We start from the raw sequence: 20,350 nt of genomic DNA, 5'->3' as shown, positions 1-20,350 counted from the left end.
GGGGGCAACAATCGTGCCCTGGGCCCACAATGCAATCTGCTTCTCAATAACGAGCAGAACAAACATCAAACGTGCTTCCCGATCTCACTTGTAGAACTCAAAGTCAGTGTCAGGCTTCTTCACATTGGTTCGGTAGCCTTTCTCGAAGTCCTTGGGGAGAATGACATACCTGTTCTTGCGCACTGCATGCATGCCTGCTTCTTGGCAGATAGCTGCGATCTGTCAAATTGCCATTCAATTGCAAGTAACAGTTAGAAATTTAGTCAGGGCCCTAAAATAACAGAGGCATGGGGAGGGGAATTGATGGAAACGATGAAATCAAAAAAATACTAATTGGCTGTAACCCTCCCTCCCATTTTGAAAGAGCAGTGGCTTCCGCTTTTGAGATGCTTTTCAAAAGTACATTTACCTTGAAAAAATCAAATTGATGCTTCTTTTTTTTTAGCGTTTTTTGATGAGTTTAATGTAGTGATATAAAAAATAAAAAACAATTTTCTGAGAAAAAATCATTTTGATGTATTTTCAAGTGAAAAATACTTAAAAAAAACACCATGTATCACAATACTAAACACGTAATCTCCAACTTAAACCATTGTTAAAAATCTTAACAGACAAGCCAAGGGCCCAAGGGAGAAGAGCTGGCCAGACATTGAAAAGTTAATTAAATTCCAAATGCAAAGCCACAATTATCCAACAAAATATAAGGATACGTAACCCTAATCCAAAAGCTTTTGCTGCATCACTTTCCTTTTAGTGCAATTTTCTGGTAGGATCACTACATAATGCAAGAGTTTTTATGAATTCTAATTACTGGTTGCCAGAGACAATTAGAATCACCACATTATCCTCTCATTTCCTCGACAAATAGCATCTTGTAAGAAATTATCAGCTTGCCACAGACATCTACTAATTCTTACGACCCTATCCATAACATAATAAAAAATATACTGTTTTAACATCATATCCAATCTATGATTTCTACAAGACTTCCTTTCTCTCTTTTTTTCCCCAAATACAACCCAAAACCTGAATAATCATAAGATCTCCATAGGGGAGTACCACTAAAGAAATCAGGTGAAATAAAACATGCAAAATGAATAGGACATAAAATGATGGGATTTCAAAACAAAACAAGTTACTAACAATAAATTGCAAAACCTACTAACCTCGGCAGCACTAATTTTATCAGGTCGAGACACATAATCCTCCATGTCCACCTCATCACTTAAATTCATTTTTGCAGTGCAAACCTGTATAAAAACAAACCAACTCAGTCAATTTAACTGGTATCGAACCAGAGATCAGAACGCCAATATATTGTAAAATAAGGTGATGAGAAACAACAGCATCAGAGCATAAGAGGAGGTTCAAAAAGGACAGAATCATCAATCTTACAAGATAAGAAAAACAACATATTGCCACTTGAAACACAAAAGGAAATTACCTGGAAAACGAGCCTCTTTTGCCGTCTATCAGGCAAAGGAAATTCAATTTTCCGGTCAAGTCTTCCAGGACGAAGAAGAGCAGGGTCCAAAGTGTCAGCCCTATTAGTTGCCATTATGACCTTAACATTTACCGTCTGATCAAACCCATCCATCTACAGCAGAATTCAATCATGAACAAAAGTTCAGAATTGGTCAACCAACATAACAAGCACATCATCAATAAGTTATTTAAGTAAAAAGACAAGAGTTACATGCCAGACCACCAGTACATGTTGAGTGTGAATTACCAAAAGATTTCCATCACTTGTACCTGATTCAGTAGTTCCATCAGAATGCGCTGAACTTCTCTATCAGCTCCAGTTTGGGCATCAAACCTAGCAGTAGCAATAGCATCTACCTCATCAATAAAAATAATTGCTGGGGCGTTCTCTTTAGCAAGACGAAAAACATCACGAACCATGCGGGGTCCCTGGAATAAAAGAAGGGAAAAAATATATTATATTGCAGTGCATATGTAGGCAATCATCACCAACTGCTTAAGACAATGATTCTGCATTTAATTACTCAGATGCTTATCACTTAAGAAAACATTAAAAAAGGGGGATATGATACAAGAGTGAATGATATGGTTCTATCTATATCAGGACAGAAAACTAAGTTCAGATGCTTGGAACTTTCATAAGAAGTGCTAAAACATGGAAACAAATTTAACACATGTGCTGATGATAACTCCAAATAATTGAGCAGGACAGGAACGCGCAAAACATACCTCACCCAGATACTTCTGAACAAACTCAGAGCCAACAACTCTTATAAAGGCTGCAGTTGTATGATTAGCAACAGCCTTGGCAAGCATAGTTTTTCCAGTTCCAGGTGGACCATGGAGCAACACACCTCGAGGGGGGTCAATACCAATTTGTTTGTAAAGTTCATGGTGAGTCAGTGGCAACTCAACTGCCTCACGAATTTCCTGCTTTTGAATGTCACATCCTCCAATGTCCTGGCAATACCATAGAAGAAAAGGGGAGCATGGGTGAGTTGAGGTTGAGTTCTTAAACTCAAACAAGAAACTAAAGAGCACAACAATATTAATATTCAGCTAGCAGCCTATATCACTTGATCACTAGTGCAAGAACATGCTAAGAATCAAAATAAAAAAAGTTCTCTAGATCTCAATAGTACAAAAATCCCGAACCAACAATCAAAAATCAGAAAACTTAAGGAGCCCCCGTCAGCAAAAAAGTACAAAAAAACTAATCAAGCTGCAACAACCACAAATAATAAAGCATCATTTTTCAAAACCTCAAATTCAAACCCCTACCTAATTAGTCACCACTTTGGGAATACAACAAAACAATCTAATTTTTTTTTTCAAACCCTAACTACAGAACCCCTAGCTACTCGAACATCAAATTAGTAACTAAGAAACCCCAAAACCCAAAAAAAACCAAAATTTCAAAACCCTAGCTACAGAACCCCTCTACTCAAACATCAAATTAGAAGCTAAAAAATCCCAAAACCCACCAAAACTAAAATTAAACTTGAACCTTATATTATTAAATAACTAACATCAACTTAGCTAAATATAAAAACTCATAAACCAAATTCACAAACCCTAACCTCCAAATCCCAATTCAAAATAAACCCTGATTTCATAAATTGAACTCTAGCAAACAAAGAAAAAACTACGCTTAACCCCAACTTACCAAACCTAGCTAATCAAATCACAAAATCACCAATTTTAGAAAACCCAAATCCAAAACCCACAAAAAAAACTTTTTCACTTACATTATAAGTAACATCAGGTTTCTCACTCTGACTAAGCAGAGAAATACTAGAATCAGCCTCAGGTGGCAAAACATCAACAAGAGCATTGGAAGCCCGATGCAAAGCCACAGAAGCCGACGGCTTCAACAATTCCCTATCAATCGTACTCAAAATTCTCACATAATAATTCGAACCCGTTGTAGACCCAACAATCCCATTAGTCTGATCCACCATCTCCATAAACTGCCCGATTACAAGCGGCACAGACTGGATCCGCTTCACCTCTTCTTGCGCACGAAGTAGCTCTCGCTTCAGATTCTTCTGCTCATCCTTGACATACTCCTCTTGTATGTCGATGAATTCTAGCTGTCGTTGCAGAGATTTTAAGCGGCTGTAGAGGTCGTCGTCTTCCGTGGGTACTGTTGTTGGGTCGGGTACAAGGTCCCATCTTGGCTCCACCGTCGGAGCAGGCTTCGGGTCAAGTACCATTGTCGACATGATGCGTTTATTGCGAGAGAGAGAGAGAGAGAGAGGGCTGGGGTGCAAAGCAAGAAATCTGAGAATGTTCTCTTTATAAACGGAGAAGGAGATTCTGAAAGGTTTTAGATGGGCTGGGGGGAAGTCTTTGGATGTTAATGGGCTTTGAGTTTAGATTCAGGCCTTAGTATTGTTGGATGGCCTTTGTTTATTTCATTTTTTTTTATATATATTTATAGAAATTATAAAATAAATGATTGAATTATGAGCTCCAAGGGAGAGTAATTTAATTCAGTTAATGTTTTTAAAGAAAACATAAACCTTATGAACTTCGAGTAAATTAATTGAATTATCTAGAATATTTATAAAAATTAATACAAATTAATTGAATTAAATAAATCTTTTAAAATTTTAAATAATTATAATTAGAGAATAAAAACATCATTTTATTTCGGTTCTAAAATATAAAAACGCTAAATTTTTTTCTGATAATTTCAATTTCTTTGATAAATATATAGTAATTATAAAATAATTAATAATTTTTTAAACTAATTTGAGTGTTGTAGTTATTCAATTAGATGTTTTTTTTTTAAAAAAACATACACCTTTTTTGCCATCATTTAATAAAAATTATAAGTTTTAAAAATTTTTATATCATCACTCCAACATTAAAGTAAAATGATTTTTAATTCTCTTTTTCAAAGATCTATTTTTTTTAATTATTATTATCGGTTAGTTGTTAGATTTAATAACCTGAATTAAACTCGAGATTACAAGTTTTTTAAGTTACGGGTTCAATAACTATTCTATCTACATTGCCTCCTGTATTTTGCTCAAAGGTAGACATGGAAAATTAAAAGAGTTGTTTACCAGCCAAGAAAACAAGCACATGCACTACTATTTTCCTGAGCCAACGATGATCACAGGTAAACTTCGAAGAAAAGAAGGCAGAGATTCCAAACCATTGCTTCAGATGGAGCACAGATTCTACTAATGAAGATACTGAAAGTACAAAAAGGGGAGGATACATGCCATCCTCCGAAACAAAGCTACTTGCAGTGAACTGATGAGTCCTGAGCAGATGTCCAAAGAGAAGCTAAAATCCGGAATGGCATACAGATTCTTCAGTGCCATATGCGGTTATATCTCTTCCTTAGTTGTAGAAATCGAAGTCGGTTTCGGGTTTCTTCACATTGGTTCGGTACCCTTTCTCGATCGGATGTTCATGAACTCCACCTGCTTTTGGCATGATTTTAAGTTGCTGTAGGGATTCATTATTGGCTGCTCGCTTCTGTCTGGCTAGCTCGAGTTCTTTTATAGCTCCTGCCTTGCGTTTAGGGTCCATTAGATGATTTCTTAGCCAGAAAGAAAAACACAGAAAGAGAATGAGATTTTGATGGAGCATTGAGGAGGAGGAGAAGGAGAAGAATAATATCGGAATCCAAATTCTGATAGGTTAGTGGATTGCATTAAAGGAGTCAGATGCGAGTTCTAAGTTCAACCCAATAATTTGTCAGAAAGAAGCCCGGAGTGACGGTTATCTTGCTCCGAATTCCGATAGGTTAGTGGATTGCATTAAAGGAGTCAGATGCGAGTTCTAAGTTCAACCGGCCAATACTTTGTCAGAAAGAAGCCTGGAGTGACGGTTATCTTGCTGACAGAACCTGATCGGGTTAAAGCTTAAAAGAAATCAAGTACTGTAGATTTTTTTCACTAATTTTCAACCATGAGATTTAAAAAAAAAATCATTTTTTCCTTATAATTTAAGTTTAGCCTCTAATTAATTTTTATAAATCTAATTACTCTCAATTTATTTCCAAATTCATATATTTATTCTTTAATCTATCCTTATATCAAATATAAGGATTCAAATTAATGTATCATATTTAAGAAAATAAAACCCATCCTAATTTATTTGAATAAATAAATAATTTTTAATATGATATAATAATAATTTTTATTAAATTAATTATCCTTGAGTTTTCTCAAGTGATGGTACTTCTGCACATTTAGTCAGAAATATTTATTAAAAAATTAAATTGAAGAATGATTTAAAATAAAAGGATAAATTAAAAGCAATTAGAATTTTAATGATAGATTTGATGCTTTTAAGCCATAATAGAATTAGAAAAAACTAAGGAATTTGAAAACATTTAATAGACAGAAAATTTAAATTGGGATTATATTTATTAAAACGGTTGTTTTTTTTATTTATGAATTGTTTTTTGAAGTTGAATAAAAGGATAAACTAAAAGAAATTATAATTTTAATGATAGATTTGAGGCTTTTAATCCATAATAGAATTAGAAAAGTCTGAGGAATTATTTGAAAACATTTAATAGATAAAAAATTTATTGGGACTATTTTTATTAAAACAATTGTTTTTTTAATGATTTTTTTCTCAAGTTAACCTAGTTTAATTCAACCATATCCATAGTGTTTAACCGAGTAAATTTCTTCTATGATTTATCTTGAAAGCAAATCAAAATAAGTTTTAAATCCCAAGTTTTCCGATTTAACCTCCCGGCGAAGCTGAGTTTAACCATTACTATCTGAATGTGCTATTTCTTTTCTGGGCAAGGTGTGGCTCGGTGTGTTCATATTCTAAGCTCATGGCTCTTTGTATTTATTACAATTACTGTTAAAGTATTCATCATTATCTTAAAGATTTCTTAACATCCAATATAAGATAAACTTCTGACAGCTAAGATTTTCTATCAGTATCAAAAACGGTTTGGTTTTCCTCAGTGTGCCTCTATATAATTAACGGAGCCCTCTCCTTAAAAAACAAAAACCCTTGCGAGACACAGCTTTCTTTCTCAGCTTACTCGCTGCTATTTTTTCTCGCTGTTAAGATCACAAGCCTATTCTTGTTTGCACAATGCAAAACATTCTTTCTCGCTTACTTCCAGGATACAGGTTCTGCCCCACTGAGGAACAGTTGATCTGCTATTATCTATACCAGAAGGTCCGTGGAGGTTTACCCAGCGAAGCCGCCACCATGATCAAGGACTACAATCTTCACGGTGGAGAAGAACCCTGGGAAATATTCGACAGGCTCGCAGGTCACAAGGAAGGTGATCATGTTCTCTATTTTTTTACAAAATTGGGTAAAAAAACACTCAATTGTACTAAGGGGATGAGTAGAACTGTTGGTGCTAATGGCGGTACGTGGCATGGTGGCAGCGTTGATGTAGTGAAATCTAGACGAGATAATAGAGATATTGTTATAGGAATGAGGAGAGGATTCCTTTATCAGAACCATCGACGACCAGACCAGCATGGTCGTTGGATACTGACGCAGTATGGTTCAGATTCTATTTCTGAAAACGTTGTGATCTGTAAACTCAAGATCAGTGGCCATGGTCTTAAAGAATCAAGAAAAAGGAAGTCGATGGATTATTCGTCAGAAGTTATTCAAAGAAATATCAATATTGATGCGGCAATCAACTCAGGACCTACAATGGCACAATTAACACATCAAGAACCGCGGCGGATTATCCAAAATCAGGAGATGTGGCCTCTGGTGGGAACTGTTTCAATTGAGGACAATGGAGGTTCCTCAGCTACTGGAGATACTTTCTATAGTATTCAGAATATGGGACTTGAGGCGCCGGCAATTGTCAACATCGAACCTGCCTTGCGATTCCAGCCCCAGCAAGCAAACTTCATTCAAGAACCAATGATTAGTGAACATCAACAGATGGCGTTTGCAAGTTTCAGTGATAATCAGAAGGTGCTTCAGTCAGAAGCTGTCTTTGATGGTTATGAAAGGAGCCAGAATATTGTTGAGAGTTTCTACGAGCATCCAATAATCAGTTTTGAACCTATAACGCCGCTCGCCGAAGAATCTATCATCATCGAAAATGAGGAGATCATGGGGCTTGCAACTTTCTCTACGGAAGATTATTTTGAGAATGCATCAGCAATCGTCAACATTGAGCCAACGACAACTAATGAAAATCAACATATGGTGCTTGCAAGCAACATTAATGGTGATGAAGGGGTTTGTCCTACTGGTGACAATGCGGCAACTTTTGAGATCATGGGCCTTGGAATGTGCCCTACGCAAGATTCTTTTGAGACAATGACGTCAGCTAATGAAAATCAACAGATGGAACCTGCAAGCTACAATGGTGATGGAGGGGTTTGTCCTGCTGGTGATAATGCAGTAACTCCTGAGGATGCGGCACCAGCAGTGAGTGCTATCCCTGTTATGGATGCTGGCTTGATCGAGTACTTGAAGAATGAGACCAACTGGTCTGCTAATTTCAAAGCATTATCAGATTTAAGGAGCTTATGGTCATGAAGATGGAAACCTATTTCTCAATGGAGTACTGATTTTCCATGCAGTTTATTTTTTATTTTTTTAATGTATAGTATTATTAGTTAAACAAAAGCTGTAAACTTTCATTTACCCATCAATCAATATATTAGTACTTTTCTTCTTTTTTGTGTTTTTTTATTATTATTATTCGTCTTAAAATTATTCATCACATTTTTTTTTAATAAACATGAAATATAATATACAAACAATTAAAACCTGATTTGATTTTTTATTTTTTTTTAAATAAGTTTTTTTTTACTAACTAGGGTTAAATTGTTTTATTTTTTGACAAAAAAAGAATCTTAAAATTAACTCGGCTAATACTCTCTATTAGATCAACTTGATCATGGGTCAACCCGCAGTTTAGCTGATAGATTTTAATTGGACTGTTTCTTTCCTTCCTTCTTTATCTAGGGTTTATGTGATTGCAAATTAGGATTTCCGAGAAAGAGCAAGCAAACAATTACAAATGGCTCTTCCTGTCTCTGTACCAATTTCCTCTTCATCTTCTTTATATGGTGTTTCATCAACCAGGATCACTCTTGGTCTCCCATGTAAGTCTCTCTCTATCACCAATTTTAGCTCCTACTCTGTTTCTAGGAAAGATGTTGAAAAGGGAAAACAGGGGGCTTGGTGAAGAAAATGAAAAGGAATATTTTTTTTCCTTTTTGGGTTTTCTTTCAAACGCGATTTGTGCATTTTCCATTGTTTGGTTGAACTTTTAGATTTTAGGTATCCTGGTTTTGCCTCATCCAATTTTCTTTCAGTGCCTACTTTTGGTTCTATTTATACTCTGAAATTCATGGATTGGTACGGGTTTTCAGCTTGCAGGTTACCCATCGGTGTACTCTCAAAGTCTTTTGATGGAATTTGCTTAAGCACCCCCGGGGGAAATGGTTTAATGACAGTTAAGGCGTTGTCTGACAGTAAGGGGACAAGTCCAGATAGTGGGCAACCTGTGTCTGAAAGTGATGATGAAGAGGAGGATGCGGTTCTTGATAAAATTCCTTTGGATTCAAAGCTGCAGCTGAAGCTTGAGCACAAGATGAAGATGAAGTTGGGGAAGAAGATAAGGCTTAGGAGTAAGAAGCTTGATCGGAAGCGAGGGATGAGGAAGAGGGGACAGTGGCCACCATCAAAAGTAAACAAGTTGAAGAATGTCTAAACTGCCTGTTATTTTGCAGGTGCATTTCCTATCTCAACGAATGATCTAAAATTTGCAGGTTTCTCTTTTGTATTCTATAGAATTGATTTGTTTATGAAGTCTTGTAAATGTGGATTGATTGATGTCCACGTGTTATGGAATTGAATCAGAGATCATGGAGATTTTTTCTTGTGCTTCTTTTCATGATAATTGATAACTAACATTAACTTGTTTGTATGTAATTTTTTGTTAATTGTGCAGTGTTTTTGTTGAGTAACTCAAGTGTGATTCTTTATGAAATTTCGATGAAGTTTGATAGAGCTGGTGAATGAAAAGAGGAGAAATAATCTCGTTTTTTGAAATCAAATAGGATAGAGATTAAGACACTGAGAGGTTTTCTTACAAGAGGAAAGGAGTTCTTGAAAAAAAGAAGAACAAACTTAGAAAAGAAAGAAATTATGTGGCTGTTTTAAGGGTGAACCACTAGTATTCTCGTGGTGGAAGCTTGATGGTCTTTAGGAATCTACTATAGCCATTGTGTAAATAGTTACTCTGTGCTAGTAAGGCACAGAGATGAATTTATATGAACTTCAGTTTGAGTCCCTCAAGACCTTTTTTTTCTTCATGTATGTGCATTCTATTATATAGCCCAATTGCTATTGAACTGCTCTATGCTCATTGTCTTCCATGCATCAAATTGTGCTGAGGAAAGGTCTTTGTGAAATATTTCCTAAGGAACAAATGCAATTTCTCACAAAGTTTTCAAACTGTCATCATTTCTGTCCGGTTTGCTGTACCATGATTTCCCAATCACCTCAATTCTCAAATTTATCCACTCTTTAGTCACAGCGGTTAGTTATCACTATTGAACTGCTCTATGCTCATTGTCTTTCATGCATCAAATTGTGCTGAGGAAAGGTTTTTAAGAAATATTTCCTAAGGAACAAATGCAATTTCTTACAAAGTTTACAAACTGTCATTCATCTGTTTCTGGTTTGCTGTACCATGATCTCCCAATCAACTCAGTTCTCAAATTCATCCAGTCTTTAGTCACAGCCGTTGGGTATAAAGCCTTGTTTGAGAGATATTTTATTTCTCTGGTAATATTGAACAATTCCTCCAGATTCTGTCTTGGTCTTATTCTCAGTAGGAAATTGCTCAGCAAAAAAACCATTTCTTTCTCCTTTGTATGAAGTTTAAAAAACTTCAGAATTCAACAAAAAGAGAAGACAAAACTGATTATTTTTGGGCACTGGATTCAAGTGTTGGAAGTTAATCTGCCCACTTTCTGACTTGTATGAGCTTTTAGTTTGAGGATATATATTTGCTGTAACAAATGTCGTATTTGATGTAATAGATTGAGCAGATGCAAATTCCCTACAACAGAGATTCGGCACTGCTTGTGATGTTATTCAGTCAAAAACATCCCTTTTCTTTCTGTGCAGTTTCAAGAAGTTGGAGAATGAAGATTATATCCGAATAAATAATACTTCAAGGAGCATATCGAACATGAACGCTTGGCCTCATCAGGCTCAGTTCCAATCCTTTTTTGTAGCCATTGATTCCATGCTTGGTATTCTTGCCTGTTCTGTCTATGTAAACCTGCCTTTAAGCACTCGTTAAGATTGTATATTCAGTACATCATGTAATTGCAATTATTTTGCTGCTTCAAATTTGTAACTAGGTAGCATGCCCTTTACCAATTTCTTGTGAGACTAAAAAAATTGGATTCCATGTGTCCCAAGCCCAGTAGACCACAGACCGCCAGGTAACATGGGTTAGTCTCAGGCCTTGACTCTAGCCTTCACGAGCTGAATAGAGGAAAAGAACACTGTCAAGAATTCAAGATGAAGACTTACTAAGCCCAGACACATGGTCACAGAAGCTGGACTAGCTTAGATTTGGTGGAAATAGAGATTTAAAATCTTAATAAATAGGATAGCCAGGGACTCGAAACAATAATTTAGATCTAAAACTATAATAACAAAGAACATTAGAGTTAGATCCATGAAGATCTAGAACTCTTTTATTCAAAATAGAAAACCGAAGAACTTGAAATTGTAAGAAAAGGAAGGAGACGAAGCAAGGAAGATTTTCGACTCACTGGCTAAAAATTGGCTAGCGACAGCCCTCTATGCTTAAATAGTACGTTTATTTTATTTCAAAGAGACATAAGATTTTTTAAGAGAGATTCTGATTTTTTAGAGAGATTCAACTATATATAAAAAAATGTATAGGTTTTTTTTTTTTAACACAACGAATAGAATAAATCCATCCCATAATATTTATGCTAGGTGCTTTTTGCAAAATAATATTAATAATTGGATAAAAATACTGATCATTAAATAAAGATTTTGAGATGAAGAACATTATTTAAATTTCACGCTAAAAGAAAATAAAATTTAGGTTTGGATGATAAAAGAAAAGGGCTCAAAAAAATATTTTTAAATTAACACATTAAAACAATAAAATATACAAAAAAATATCTAATTTAAAACATAAAAAATTTCAGAGTTCTTTAAAATTACAGTTTAACCGAAAGATATACGCCAGCTAAAAAAAACAACAAAGTCTCTCCTTGTCATCTCCAATCCTCTCACCTCTATCTCACTTTCCTCCTCTTCTTCCTCAATGTCATCTACTGGTACCCATCTCTCTCTTTGGATGTGCTTCATTTTTTAAGTTTTATTATCTATTTAGAACAGAGAGAGAGAAAAATGGTAGCCCTTAAATACAAAACACAGACACAAATTGAGGAAGAGATCTCCTTCTACGAGATCAATACCTAGATACAAGGCCCTCGCCAGTCCTTAAACCTCATGCAACAAAAATAAAAATGAAAAACAGATGAACTCGTAAGAAAGAGATCTCCTTCTACGAGAGAAGTAATTGGAACACTTTCATTTTTAACAAAAGATTTATTTATTTTATATAATACTATTGCATACTCAAATATCGTACATAGGGGGGGTTAGGGAATTGAAAATAATATGGATGGAATACAGTTTTAAGGGAAGGCAATAATTTGTTATCATTTATTTGAGCTGCTAGATATTGCCTGGACTTCAGGGCCACAGGAGCGTATGAGTAGTTATTACGACAGACGCCATACCTGGTTAGCTCCTCCGTTGAAATCCCAAATAATTATTTTGAACGGGTTTAGAATGGAATAGCTCACATCCAACACCAATGCATTATTCACGTTCAAAATGGTGAAAGAAGCTCTGCCGTGGCTGTCCCCAAACGTCCAACGTTGGTTAGATGACACAGGGCTACAAGAGACAACGAGGACCGAGCTTCCTCTGGTATTTCCTTTACTAGTTAGGCACAAATCTGTGTTTGCATCAAGCCTTATCGAACCATCTGCGTAAAAATTCCATTTTTGTTCAGTCTTGTCCTTCTCGCACTTGGCTAACTTTGGGACATATTTGTTAAATTCCAAGCAGTAGCCCCAAAGCCCGACAATGGACTTTGGTGATGGTTTTGAAACACTGGTGAAATTCCAACCTTGGCCCAAGGCATAAACATTGGTTTCCAAGGTGAGTAGGGAGCCACGTTTCCCCGACTTTGAGGTCAAAACGAGTGACGAGGAGGGGTTTAGGATGGAGCCATCCTTTTGTACTTCCCAAATTGTGGCGCTAGCCTTCACCTTGTTGCAGTCATAGATAAATACATAGCTTCCTGGACCTGTGCCGTTTGTGGCCAAACACATGCCATTAGATTGAATGGTTCCGTCCTTCTCCAAGCTCCATTGTTGATTCACATCTCCGTTAGATTTACACGGCTTCAACTGTACAACGTTTCCATCAAAGTAGAGATCAAGCAACACGTCAACACACAAGTTATTTATGCCAACAATGTGTTGTGTGGACTTTGCACCAGAAACAGCATCATCATTTTTTGGCACGACCGAGCGGATGATCATGTCCCTCCCAGTTTGATCTATTGCCGATGAGTCCATGTTCCCAGATTCTGTACTCGCCACGAGTACAGTCGACAAAAGATATATTGCCGCCACAATCCACAGCTTCATATTTCCTTTCAGTTGTTTCATCTGTCAAAATAAAATGAGAGTTTTATTGGGATTTTCACACAGATTAAATAAATGCATTCAATATTACGTCAACTCTTACACTTTTATTGTATTTAGTCTATTATCTTTTAAAATTAAATGGAGTGGGAAAAATATGTGTGAAATCTACTCAAAGAGAGGTAGAGTAGTAAAATTTATATGGTAGTACTGACTTCTTGTACTTCATATATATATGTATGTATGTATGTATATATGTATGTATGTATGTATGTATTGAAACATGTAAATAAGAAAAGGATTCTCATTATGGGATGGAGGGGGTATATGCCAATCATAATATATAGCTAAATAAGGAAAATGGAAGTAGGCAATGAGGGAAAAAGAACACGAACATTGAAAGTCTGTCCGCAGGGAACTCTTGTGAGGAAATGGGAATTCAAGAGAGGCGAGGGATGATTTCTATCGTTGCAAGTCACTGCTTTTATAATTAGGGGTTCGTGGCTTCGTGCTTTTTTGTTTTCTTCAACCACGAGTTACACATTTCAAACAGTACATTTCTATCATTTATTGTATATTTCGAGTATTTTTCACATTGTACGTAATTCTTATATCCATAAATCTAATTACTATAATTTTTTTTTACAGAAGCATTTATTTTCATTTTGATAGAATTTGAGCGCTCAAATTACGTGTTTTTCATTTGTCGCACGTGTGCGGCGTCGCGGCGGGTTTTCCACTTTTATCCGGAAATGTATAATATCTATCTGGAAAATATAAAGGGACAAGAAAATATTATCTTTTGTTGGTGGAAAATAGATTGTGAGTCGCTACCTAATATTTTGGTCACTAGGAACTCTAACTGGTCTCAGAGATTGGGTACGGGGACTGGTTGCGTAAAGGAAAGGTATTAGCACCCCAAATACGCCCTACCTAAGGTAAGCTACATTATTTTTTTTTTTATCTGATAAAATCTAAGGTTTTGTCATGTTTTCTAGTTGTTGGTGTGGTTTAAGAAAAAAGTCCTCTTCAGTAAGGAGATCCTTATCTTATTAGGTAATTATGATGTTAACAAAAGAATTTAATATCTAGAATACGTTTTACATATAAGATCATAACCCCAAATATTAAAAGAAAACAAAATAATTTTTTTGTAATTTTTGGAATATTGGCCTAGTTCTCATGACTTGAATAAACCGGTTATTAAAGCCAAAATTCATGCTAATACATATATTTTTTGAAATTTTTTTGTTGTATGAGAATATGATGTGATGATTTACATATATCTATATATTGGAGACACTAGGCTGTATGCATGGAAACAAAATATTTTTATTTTTATATTTTTTAATATCTTAATGAAAACCGAGTATTTTAATACTGAATTTGTATCTTTACAATATAAAAATACAAATCGATATTAATCAAAATACAGTAACAAAATTATGAAAAATCACAGATTTTTTGAAGAAAATTTTCCGGATGGGCCAGACCCCGCCCAAAAGGAAACTGGGCCGAAATTAGCTCAACATGTAATGGGCCCCTTTTTTACAGGGCTGGAGTCAGCCCAGCCGTATGGGCTAGGCTGATGTTCCAGGCTGCAACAAACAGTAACCGGGTACTGTGCATAGTACCCGGTCAATTAATTAATGCACAGTAACGAGTGAATTAATTAGCAGTTACTGTACACTTGCACAGTGCACGTTCTGCATGCAAGAAGACGACCCTAAACAGTGATGAGGAATCTAAACTGTGATGAGGGGGAGGGAGTTACCTGTGATGATGAGATGATGAGCTGATGGTGGTGCTGGTGGCCGGTTTGGTGGTGGTGTTGTCGTGGCAGCTTTTCCTCTTCCCTACTGCGTTTCACGTGACTTCTTTGCTCTGTTTTCTTTGTTCCCTCTGTCAACAATATTGCTCTTCCTTCCTTTACTGCAGCAACTTTATGGAGGTGCTGGTGGCGACGGCCTGGGATGTGGCTTGGGCGGTGGACGACTTTTCTTCCCTTGTTTTTTTTTTAGTGGTGCTGCAACGAGGGGAGAAGATGGTGGGCTAAGAAATGACGATCCTTGGCAGTGTTGGTGTATTTGTATTTCCCTCCCTCTATTTCAAAGTTTCTTCATCTTCCCTTAGTTCTCCTTTTGTTTAAAAATTCCCCCCTCTCATTTAAAAACTGTCCCTTTCTTTTCGTTTCCCCTCCCCTCTCATTCAAACAAAAAAACCCTCCTCTGTGTTAATGTTGAGGATAATATTTATAGGCCAAAGAGGAGCGGCTTGCTATTGTGCGTGGGGAGCAGGGGAACTGCCTTCTGGTGCGCATGGGAAGCAAAGGAGACACCGGGTGAGGTCTCCAATGGGGGCGTGGGGCTTTAAGTTTTGGGAAAAGGAATAGTGTCAAAATGACACTGTTCAATTTTTTTTATTATTATTTTTTTATTTATTTATGGGGTAACTAAAAATGGATTACAACACACTCCCTCAGATCATCCATTATAAGATGAATCATCTTATTTTCAAGCCTTACTATCCAACCTTATCTAACATTATGAAGAGGATCAACGGCAGAATCCGATTACAAGTCAGGCAGAATCCGATTACAAGTCAGTAAGGGTTAAAATCTCTGATTTATAAGATTTAGAATTATTTTCCTTTTATTAGAACTCTTAATTGTAAGGATATAAAATATTAAATATAGTGAATGTAGAACATTCATCAGCATTAAGAAATTAAATCTCAAATAAATCTAGAAATTTTTTCTAAACCTTCTCTTCCTTCTTGAGTTCTCATCACTGGTGTTTTTATTGAGAGGCTACCATGAATGACATCCCATAAAAAGCAATTGAAGCATGGAGCCTGGACTTCAAACTCTTAGTTTTTTTTTCTTATAAGCAAAATAGTTAAAGCCTAGAAAAGGCAAAAACAACAACATAAGGGGCTAGTTGAAAAATACATCAGTTAAACAACAATAGCCAAGCAAAAGAGACCCGGAAAAACACAAAGACTAGAATTACAACAATAAAAAAAACTCCAGTCGACCCCAACTGATGCTTTTCCAGTAGATAGCACCATAGAGAATGAATTGTGCAATCCCCCTAAAAATAGCTTCAGTAACTTCAGCAAAACCTGTTTTTGACTTTTTAGCACGTAATAGCATTCAATTTTAGAAGTGGTAAAAAATAATATAAAATATATTCCAAAACCTTATGTAATAGTTTAAATTCTTATCCAACAGTTTAAATTTTTAAATTGAGATAATTCTTTGATATGGTATCAGAATCTTAATAATCAAACGGTCATGAGTTCGAATCTCATCATCCTCATTTATTTGATGAATATTAAACATAAGGTAATAATTAACAGTTTAATTCATTGAATTGATATGGTTCTTTGACATATTATGAAAATACATTCTGTAAATCATGGCACATCAACAAGTGCAATTACAGATCACGACAAATCAATAAATGAAATTACACCTTGATTCTAGGAGTTAATTATTTGCTTTTCTTGTACATTCCATATACTACACAGCTGTAATTGATAGACTACACAACTGTAACTTACTCTCCTTAATTGTATTGGGACCAATATAAATAGAAGTTATGTAGAAGCTATAATTGATTGGAAATGGATAGGTGCAATGAAGAAGGAGTTAAAAATGATTAAAAAGAATCAAACGTAGAAATTAGTGAACAAACTTCAACATAAAAAAAACAAAACAAAAAGAGTTATAGGAGTCAAGTAGGTTTATAGAACCAAATTAAATTCTGATGGTTCAATGAACAAGTATAAGGCTAGGCTTGTTATCAATGGATATACTTATATGTTTGGGGTATATTTTTATGAAACTTTCTCTCCACTTTCCAGGATGGATACAATAAGAATGTTATTAGCACTTAGTGCATAAAAAGGTTGGATTTTATATCAAATAGATGTCAAGTCAACTTTTTTTAATAGGTATTTTTTAAAAAAAAAATTTATAGAGCAAGTTAATGGGTTTAGTGTTGTAGGACAAGAGAAAAAGGTATATCAACTAAAAAAAAACCTTGAATGGTTTAAGACATGCTTTAGGAACATGATATAACAAAATTGATGCATACTTGGAAAACTTAAGTTTTGAAAGAAATCTAAATAAATATATTCTATATATCAAGGAAGTAGATGTTAAAGTACTTGTTATGCCTTTATATATTGATGATGTACTCATCATAGAAGGTGTTGTAACCCATTTTTTTGGTCCCTGCGTAAAATATATATATATATATATATAGAAAATAAGAAAATTAAAAATAATAATAAAATAAAAAAAATCATAATAATAACTAATAACAGTAAAAAGGGGGATGTCAGAATGCTCAGAAAATGGTCAAAAATTAGTTGAGGAGGTTTACAATTACAAAGATTAAAATTTGACAGTATTTTGTTAACTAATGAGAACCCTGTTGACAAAGAAAATTCAATTTTAGGAAGAAAAATCCAAAATAAGATGTTTATGGATTCAATTAAATTTTAATAAAGGTTTAATTGAATTTATGGAGGTTCTGATTGCAAGAAAATTTGATTTTTGAGTTTATTTGGGCTTTTATTAGTCGAAATTAAAGTTATGGGGTCAAAATATAATTTTTGAGAGTTAATCTGATCAAATCAGTGGCTTAATTGTATAAATATTGAAGTTTGATGGCCAATTAGGGACTTAATTGAAGAAATCCAAAACCAAGGATCAAATTGTAAAACACACCCAAATTGAAGGCCTGATTTTGAATCTGACGTGTTTTGGCGCCAATTCTTATTTAAATGAAACGGCACGTTTTGGGAAAAACAACGTCGTTTCATGCACTATTCATTAAAAAAAAAACAGAAAACTCAAAACTGTGCCGTTTTGAACAGCACCATCATCTTCTTCTCCTGGACACGCAGAGCACAGGGAAGAAAATGTGTTTTTCTCCTCTGTTTTCACCGATCTTTTTACCGACAATTCAACTTTAAAAAGACGCCGACACAACCCACTTTCTACGTGCTCGAAGAACGGTGGAGAAGTAGCAGCACAATGGCCACCCCAGCCATGTCCCCTCCCCTGTTTTTTTGCCTATAAAAAAAGCAGGGGAGGCAACAAGTCATAAAAAAAAGAAAACAGATAGTAAAAGAGGGAGAAAAAGAAAAAGAGATGGAAACCAAACACGAGAGAGAGGAGAAGAGAAGAGAGAGAGAGAAAAAAGAGAGAGAAAAAGAAGCAGAAAATTGTGAAAAACCGAGGAGAGAGAGAGAAGAAAAACACAGCAAAACACCGGTCACCGTGTCTTCGCTGCCAGCAGCATCGCCCCGACGCCAATCCCAAGTAATCTCCGGCTGTCCTGTTGATTAGTACTTAAAAGTGCATTCTCATTAAGGATTTATGTCATCATATTGCACCTAAAGTATCATTAAATTCCCTAACAAAAGCATGTTTTATATTAGCAAGTCTAAAAATATAATATACCTTTAATTCATGGTAAATGTTCATCCTAAATGCAGGTCTATCACATAAATAAAAGGATTGATTGATGAGTTTAAGGATTGAAATTGAAAGGATAAAAAGAAGGCCAAACTTAGCAAAGTGTTGCTGGTGCATTCCAAACTCGAACACCATTCAGTAATTTGATCATATCTGAAGCTGTAGATATCGGATTTAAGTCCATTTTATATCGATGGAAAGGTAAGACATAGACCTACAACTTTCATATGAAGTCAAAGACTCAGTTCTACCGTTTTCAAGCCCAAATCTTAGCAACAACGAAGATGTCGGAAGTTGTCCTGCAGCTCAAGCACTATTCGGTTTTTGGCTCATATCTTGAGTTCTAGAAGTCCAAATGAGCTCTTGTTTTTTTTTGTTGGAAAGCTGAGACAATTGCCCACAACTTCCATAATTCAGTTGGCTATAATTCTGATGTGAGCAATGATGTTTTGGCCAGCCAACAATATCAAAAATCAGCCCACAATATCAAAAAACCAGCAGCCATTAATGTCAAAAACCAGCCACCAAATCAATGGATGCCCACCAATTCTTCAATCAATCAATAGTTCTGAAACTTAGCCTATAAAAGGAGGCATTTTCCATGTATTTAGTGATATTAATTTTCAGATCAAAGTTATCTTCTTGCTTTCTCTCTACATCTTTGTAATGTTCAAGTTTTCTTTCATGCTATAGTAATCTCTTGTTTATGCTCTTTCATTTCCTTTCCTATACTTAGTTAGCTTATATTATGTTTATGTTCTTATATTGCTTATTTATGTTTTTCTCCTTTTTAATGTTTAGCTAAGGTAATTATGTCAAGGTGAAAAGGTTTCTCTAATGGTGTTAGAATAGGTATAATATAAACTCAACATGAGCTTTAAATGTCTATATCCAAGAAAGATTGTTATTAACATGTTTTATCTTTTTATCTTACTAATTCTTAATGCCTTGCTTATTAAATGTTTAATTTAGATTTGTGTTGTATAATATTTGGTGCATCAAATGCTTGATCTTTCATAGTTTTCGGCCGAAATCGTTATTATGATAGAAACTTGATTTGTTGTTAACATAAACTAGCAACATGAATTCTTGATGATATTTATAAGTATGGTACTACTTATATAAGATAATTAATATGATCATGTTAGTAATTTATAATGAGCTAATAACGAGAAATCATCCGATTAGAACTTCCTTTGTGTGTGGTTTCTAGTTGAGTAATAAAAAGAGTTTATATTATATTTATTTGAAATACCATTAGTGAATCCTATAACCTTGACATATGTTTTGTTATTGTTTAATCCTTACACAAATATCACATCCCAAAACTTTCTTCAACTCTTTTTCTGTTATTATTCTCTTCAACACTTTTTCTTTATTTGTAATTTATATAATTCACCTCCCTGCGGTTCGACCCCGGTCTTGCCGGGTTATTTTACTTTGACACTCCTGCACTTGGGATAAGACATCAACTCTTTGATCGTGTCACCTGTCTCTTTATTCTTTCGGTCTGCATTAGTATGCAGAATGTGAATTAATTCACGTTCTGCAGCAAATGAAGGAGGGGGGCTATTTGTACAGTAACCAGTCCATTTGGTTTTGGGCCAGGTCCAGCCCAACCCACTGATCTGGGCCGAGTCCGACCCATTTAAAAAAATTAATTTTTTTA

General features: G+C 35.1%; 3 protein-coding genes across 3 annotated transcripts; 1 reads left to right on the top strand and 2 right to left on the bottom strand.

The window, feature by feature from the left end:
• Window positions 1–6: 6 nt before the first annotated feature.
• LOC105136892 (26S protease regulatory subunit 6B homolog) lies at window positions 7–3,771 on the bottom strand. Its single transcript, XM_011042396.1, has 6 exons — window positions 3,234–3,771; window positions 2,215–2,445; window positions 1,756–1,914; window positions 1,445–1,597; window positions 1,167–1,250; window positions 7–219 (listed from the first exon to the last, which is right to left on the bottom strand). The coding sequence occupies exons 1-6, from the start codon at window positions 3,708–3,710 to the stop codon at window positions 85–87; spliced, it is 1,239 nt and encodes a 412-aa protein (XP_011040698.1). The 5' UTR covers window positions 3,711–3,771; the 3' UTR covers window positions 7–84.
• A 4,564-nt stretch (window positions 3,772–8,335) lies between these two features.
• On the top strand, window positions 8,336–10,859 carry LOC105136891 (50S ribosomal protein 5, chloroplastic-like). Its single transcript, XM_011042395.1, has 3 exons — window positions 8,336–8,570; window positions 8,841–9,200; window positions 10,518–10,859. Exons 1-2 carry the CDS (start codon window positions 8,486–8,488, stop codon window positions 9,179–9,181), a joined length of 426 nt encoding a protein of 141 aa, XP_011040697.1. The 5' UTR covers window positions 8,336–8,485; the 3' UTR covers window positions 9,182–9,200; window positions 10,518–10,859.
• Window positions 10,860–12,168: 1,309 nt separating this feature from the next.
• LOC105136890 (ricin-like) lies at window positions 12,169–13,644 on the bottom strand. Its single transcript, XM_011042394.1, has 2 exons — window positions 13,586–13,644; window positions 12,169–13,214 (listed from the first exon to the last, which is right to left on the bottom strand). The coding sequence occupies exon 2, from the start codon at window positions 13,212–13,214 to the stop codon at window positions 12,255–12,257; it is 960 nt and encodes a 319-aa protein (XP_011040696.1). The 5' UTR covers window positions 13,586–13,644; the 3' UTR covers window positions 12,169–12,254.
• Between the last annotated feature and the right edge of the window lie 6,706 nt (window positions 13,645–20,350).

Source organism: Populus euphratica, unplaced genomic scaffold (genome assembly GCF_000495115.2).
Source record: "Populus euphratica unplaced genomic scaffold, PopEup_1.0 scaffold59.1, whole genome shotgun sequence".
Taxonomy (NCBI): domain Eukaryota; kingdom Viridiplantae; phylum Streptophyta; class Magnoliopsida; order Malpighiales; family Salicaceae; genus Populus; species Populus euphratica.
The sequence above is the reverse complement of the archived record's forward strand: the minus strand, read 5'-3'. Positions and strand labels throughout refer to the sequence as shown.

What these genes read in the sequence shown, in the direction of transcription:
- LOC105136891 (XM_011042395.1), top strand. Translation starts at nt 8,486, where the DNA reads ATGGCTCTTCCTGTCTCTGTACCAATTTCCTCTTCATCTTCTTTATAT. An exon ending in GATCACTCTTGGTCTCCCAT is followed by an intron (nt 8,571 to 8,840) that starts GTAAGTCTCTCT and finishes ACGGGTTTTCAG; the next exon opens with CTTGCAGGTTACCCATCGGT.
- LOC105136890 (XM_011042394.1), bottom strand. Translation starts at nt 13,214, where the DNA reads ATGAAACAACTGAAAGGAAATATGAAGCTGTGGATTGTGGCGGCAATA.
- LOC105136892 (XM_011042396.1), bottom strand. Translation starts at nt 3,710, where the DNA reads ATGTCGACAATGGTACTTGACCCGAAGCCTGCTCCGACGGTGGAGCCA. An exon ending in TTCAGAAGTATCTGGGTGAG is followed by an intron (nt 1,915 to 2,214) that starts GTATGTTTTGCG and finishes CTTTTATTCCAG; the next exon opens with GGACCCCGCATGGTTCGTGA. An exon ending in TGATGGAACTACTGAATCAG is followed by an intron (nt 1,598 to 1,755) that starts GTACAAGTGATG and finishes ATTCTGCTGTAG; the next exon opens with ATGGATGGGTTTGATCAGAC.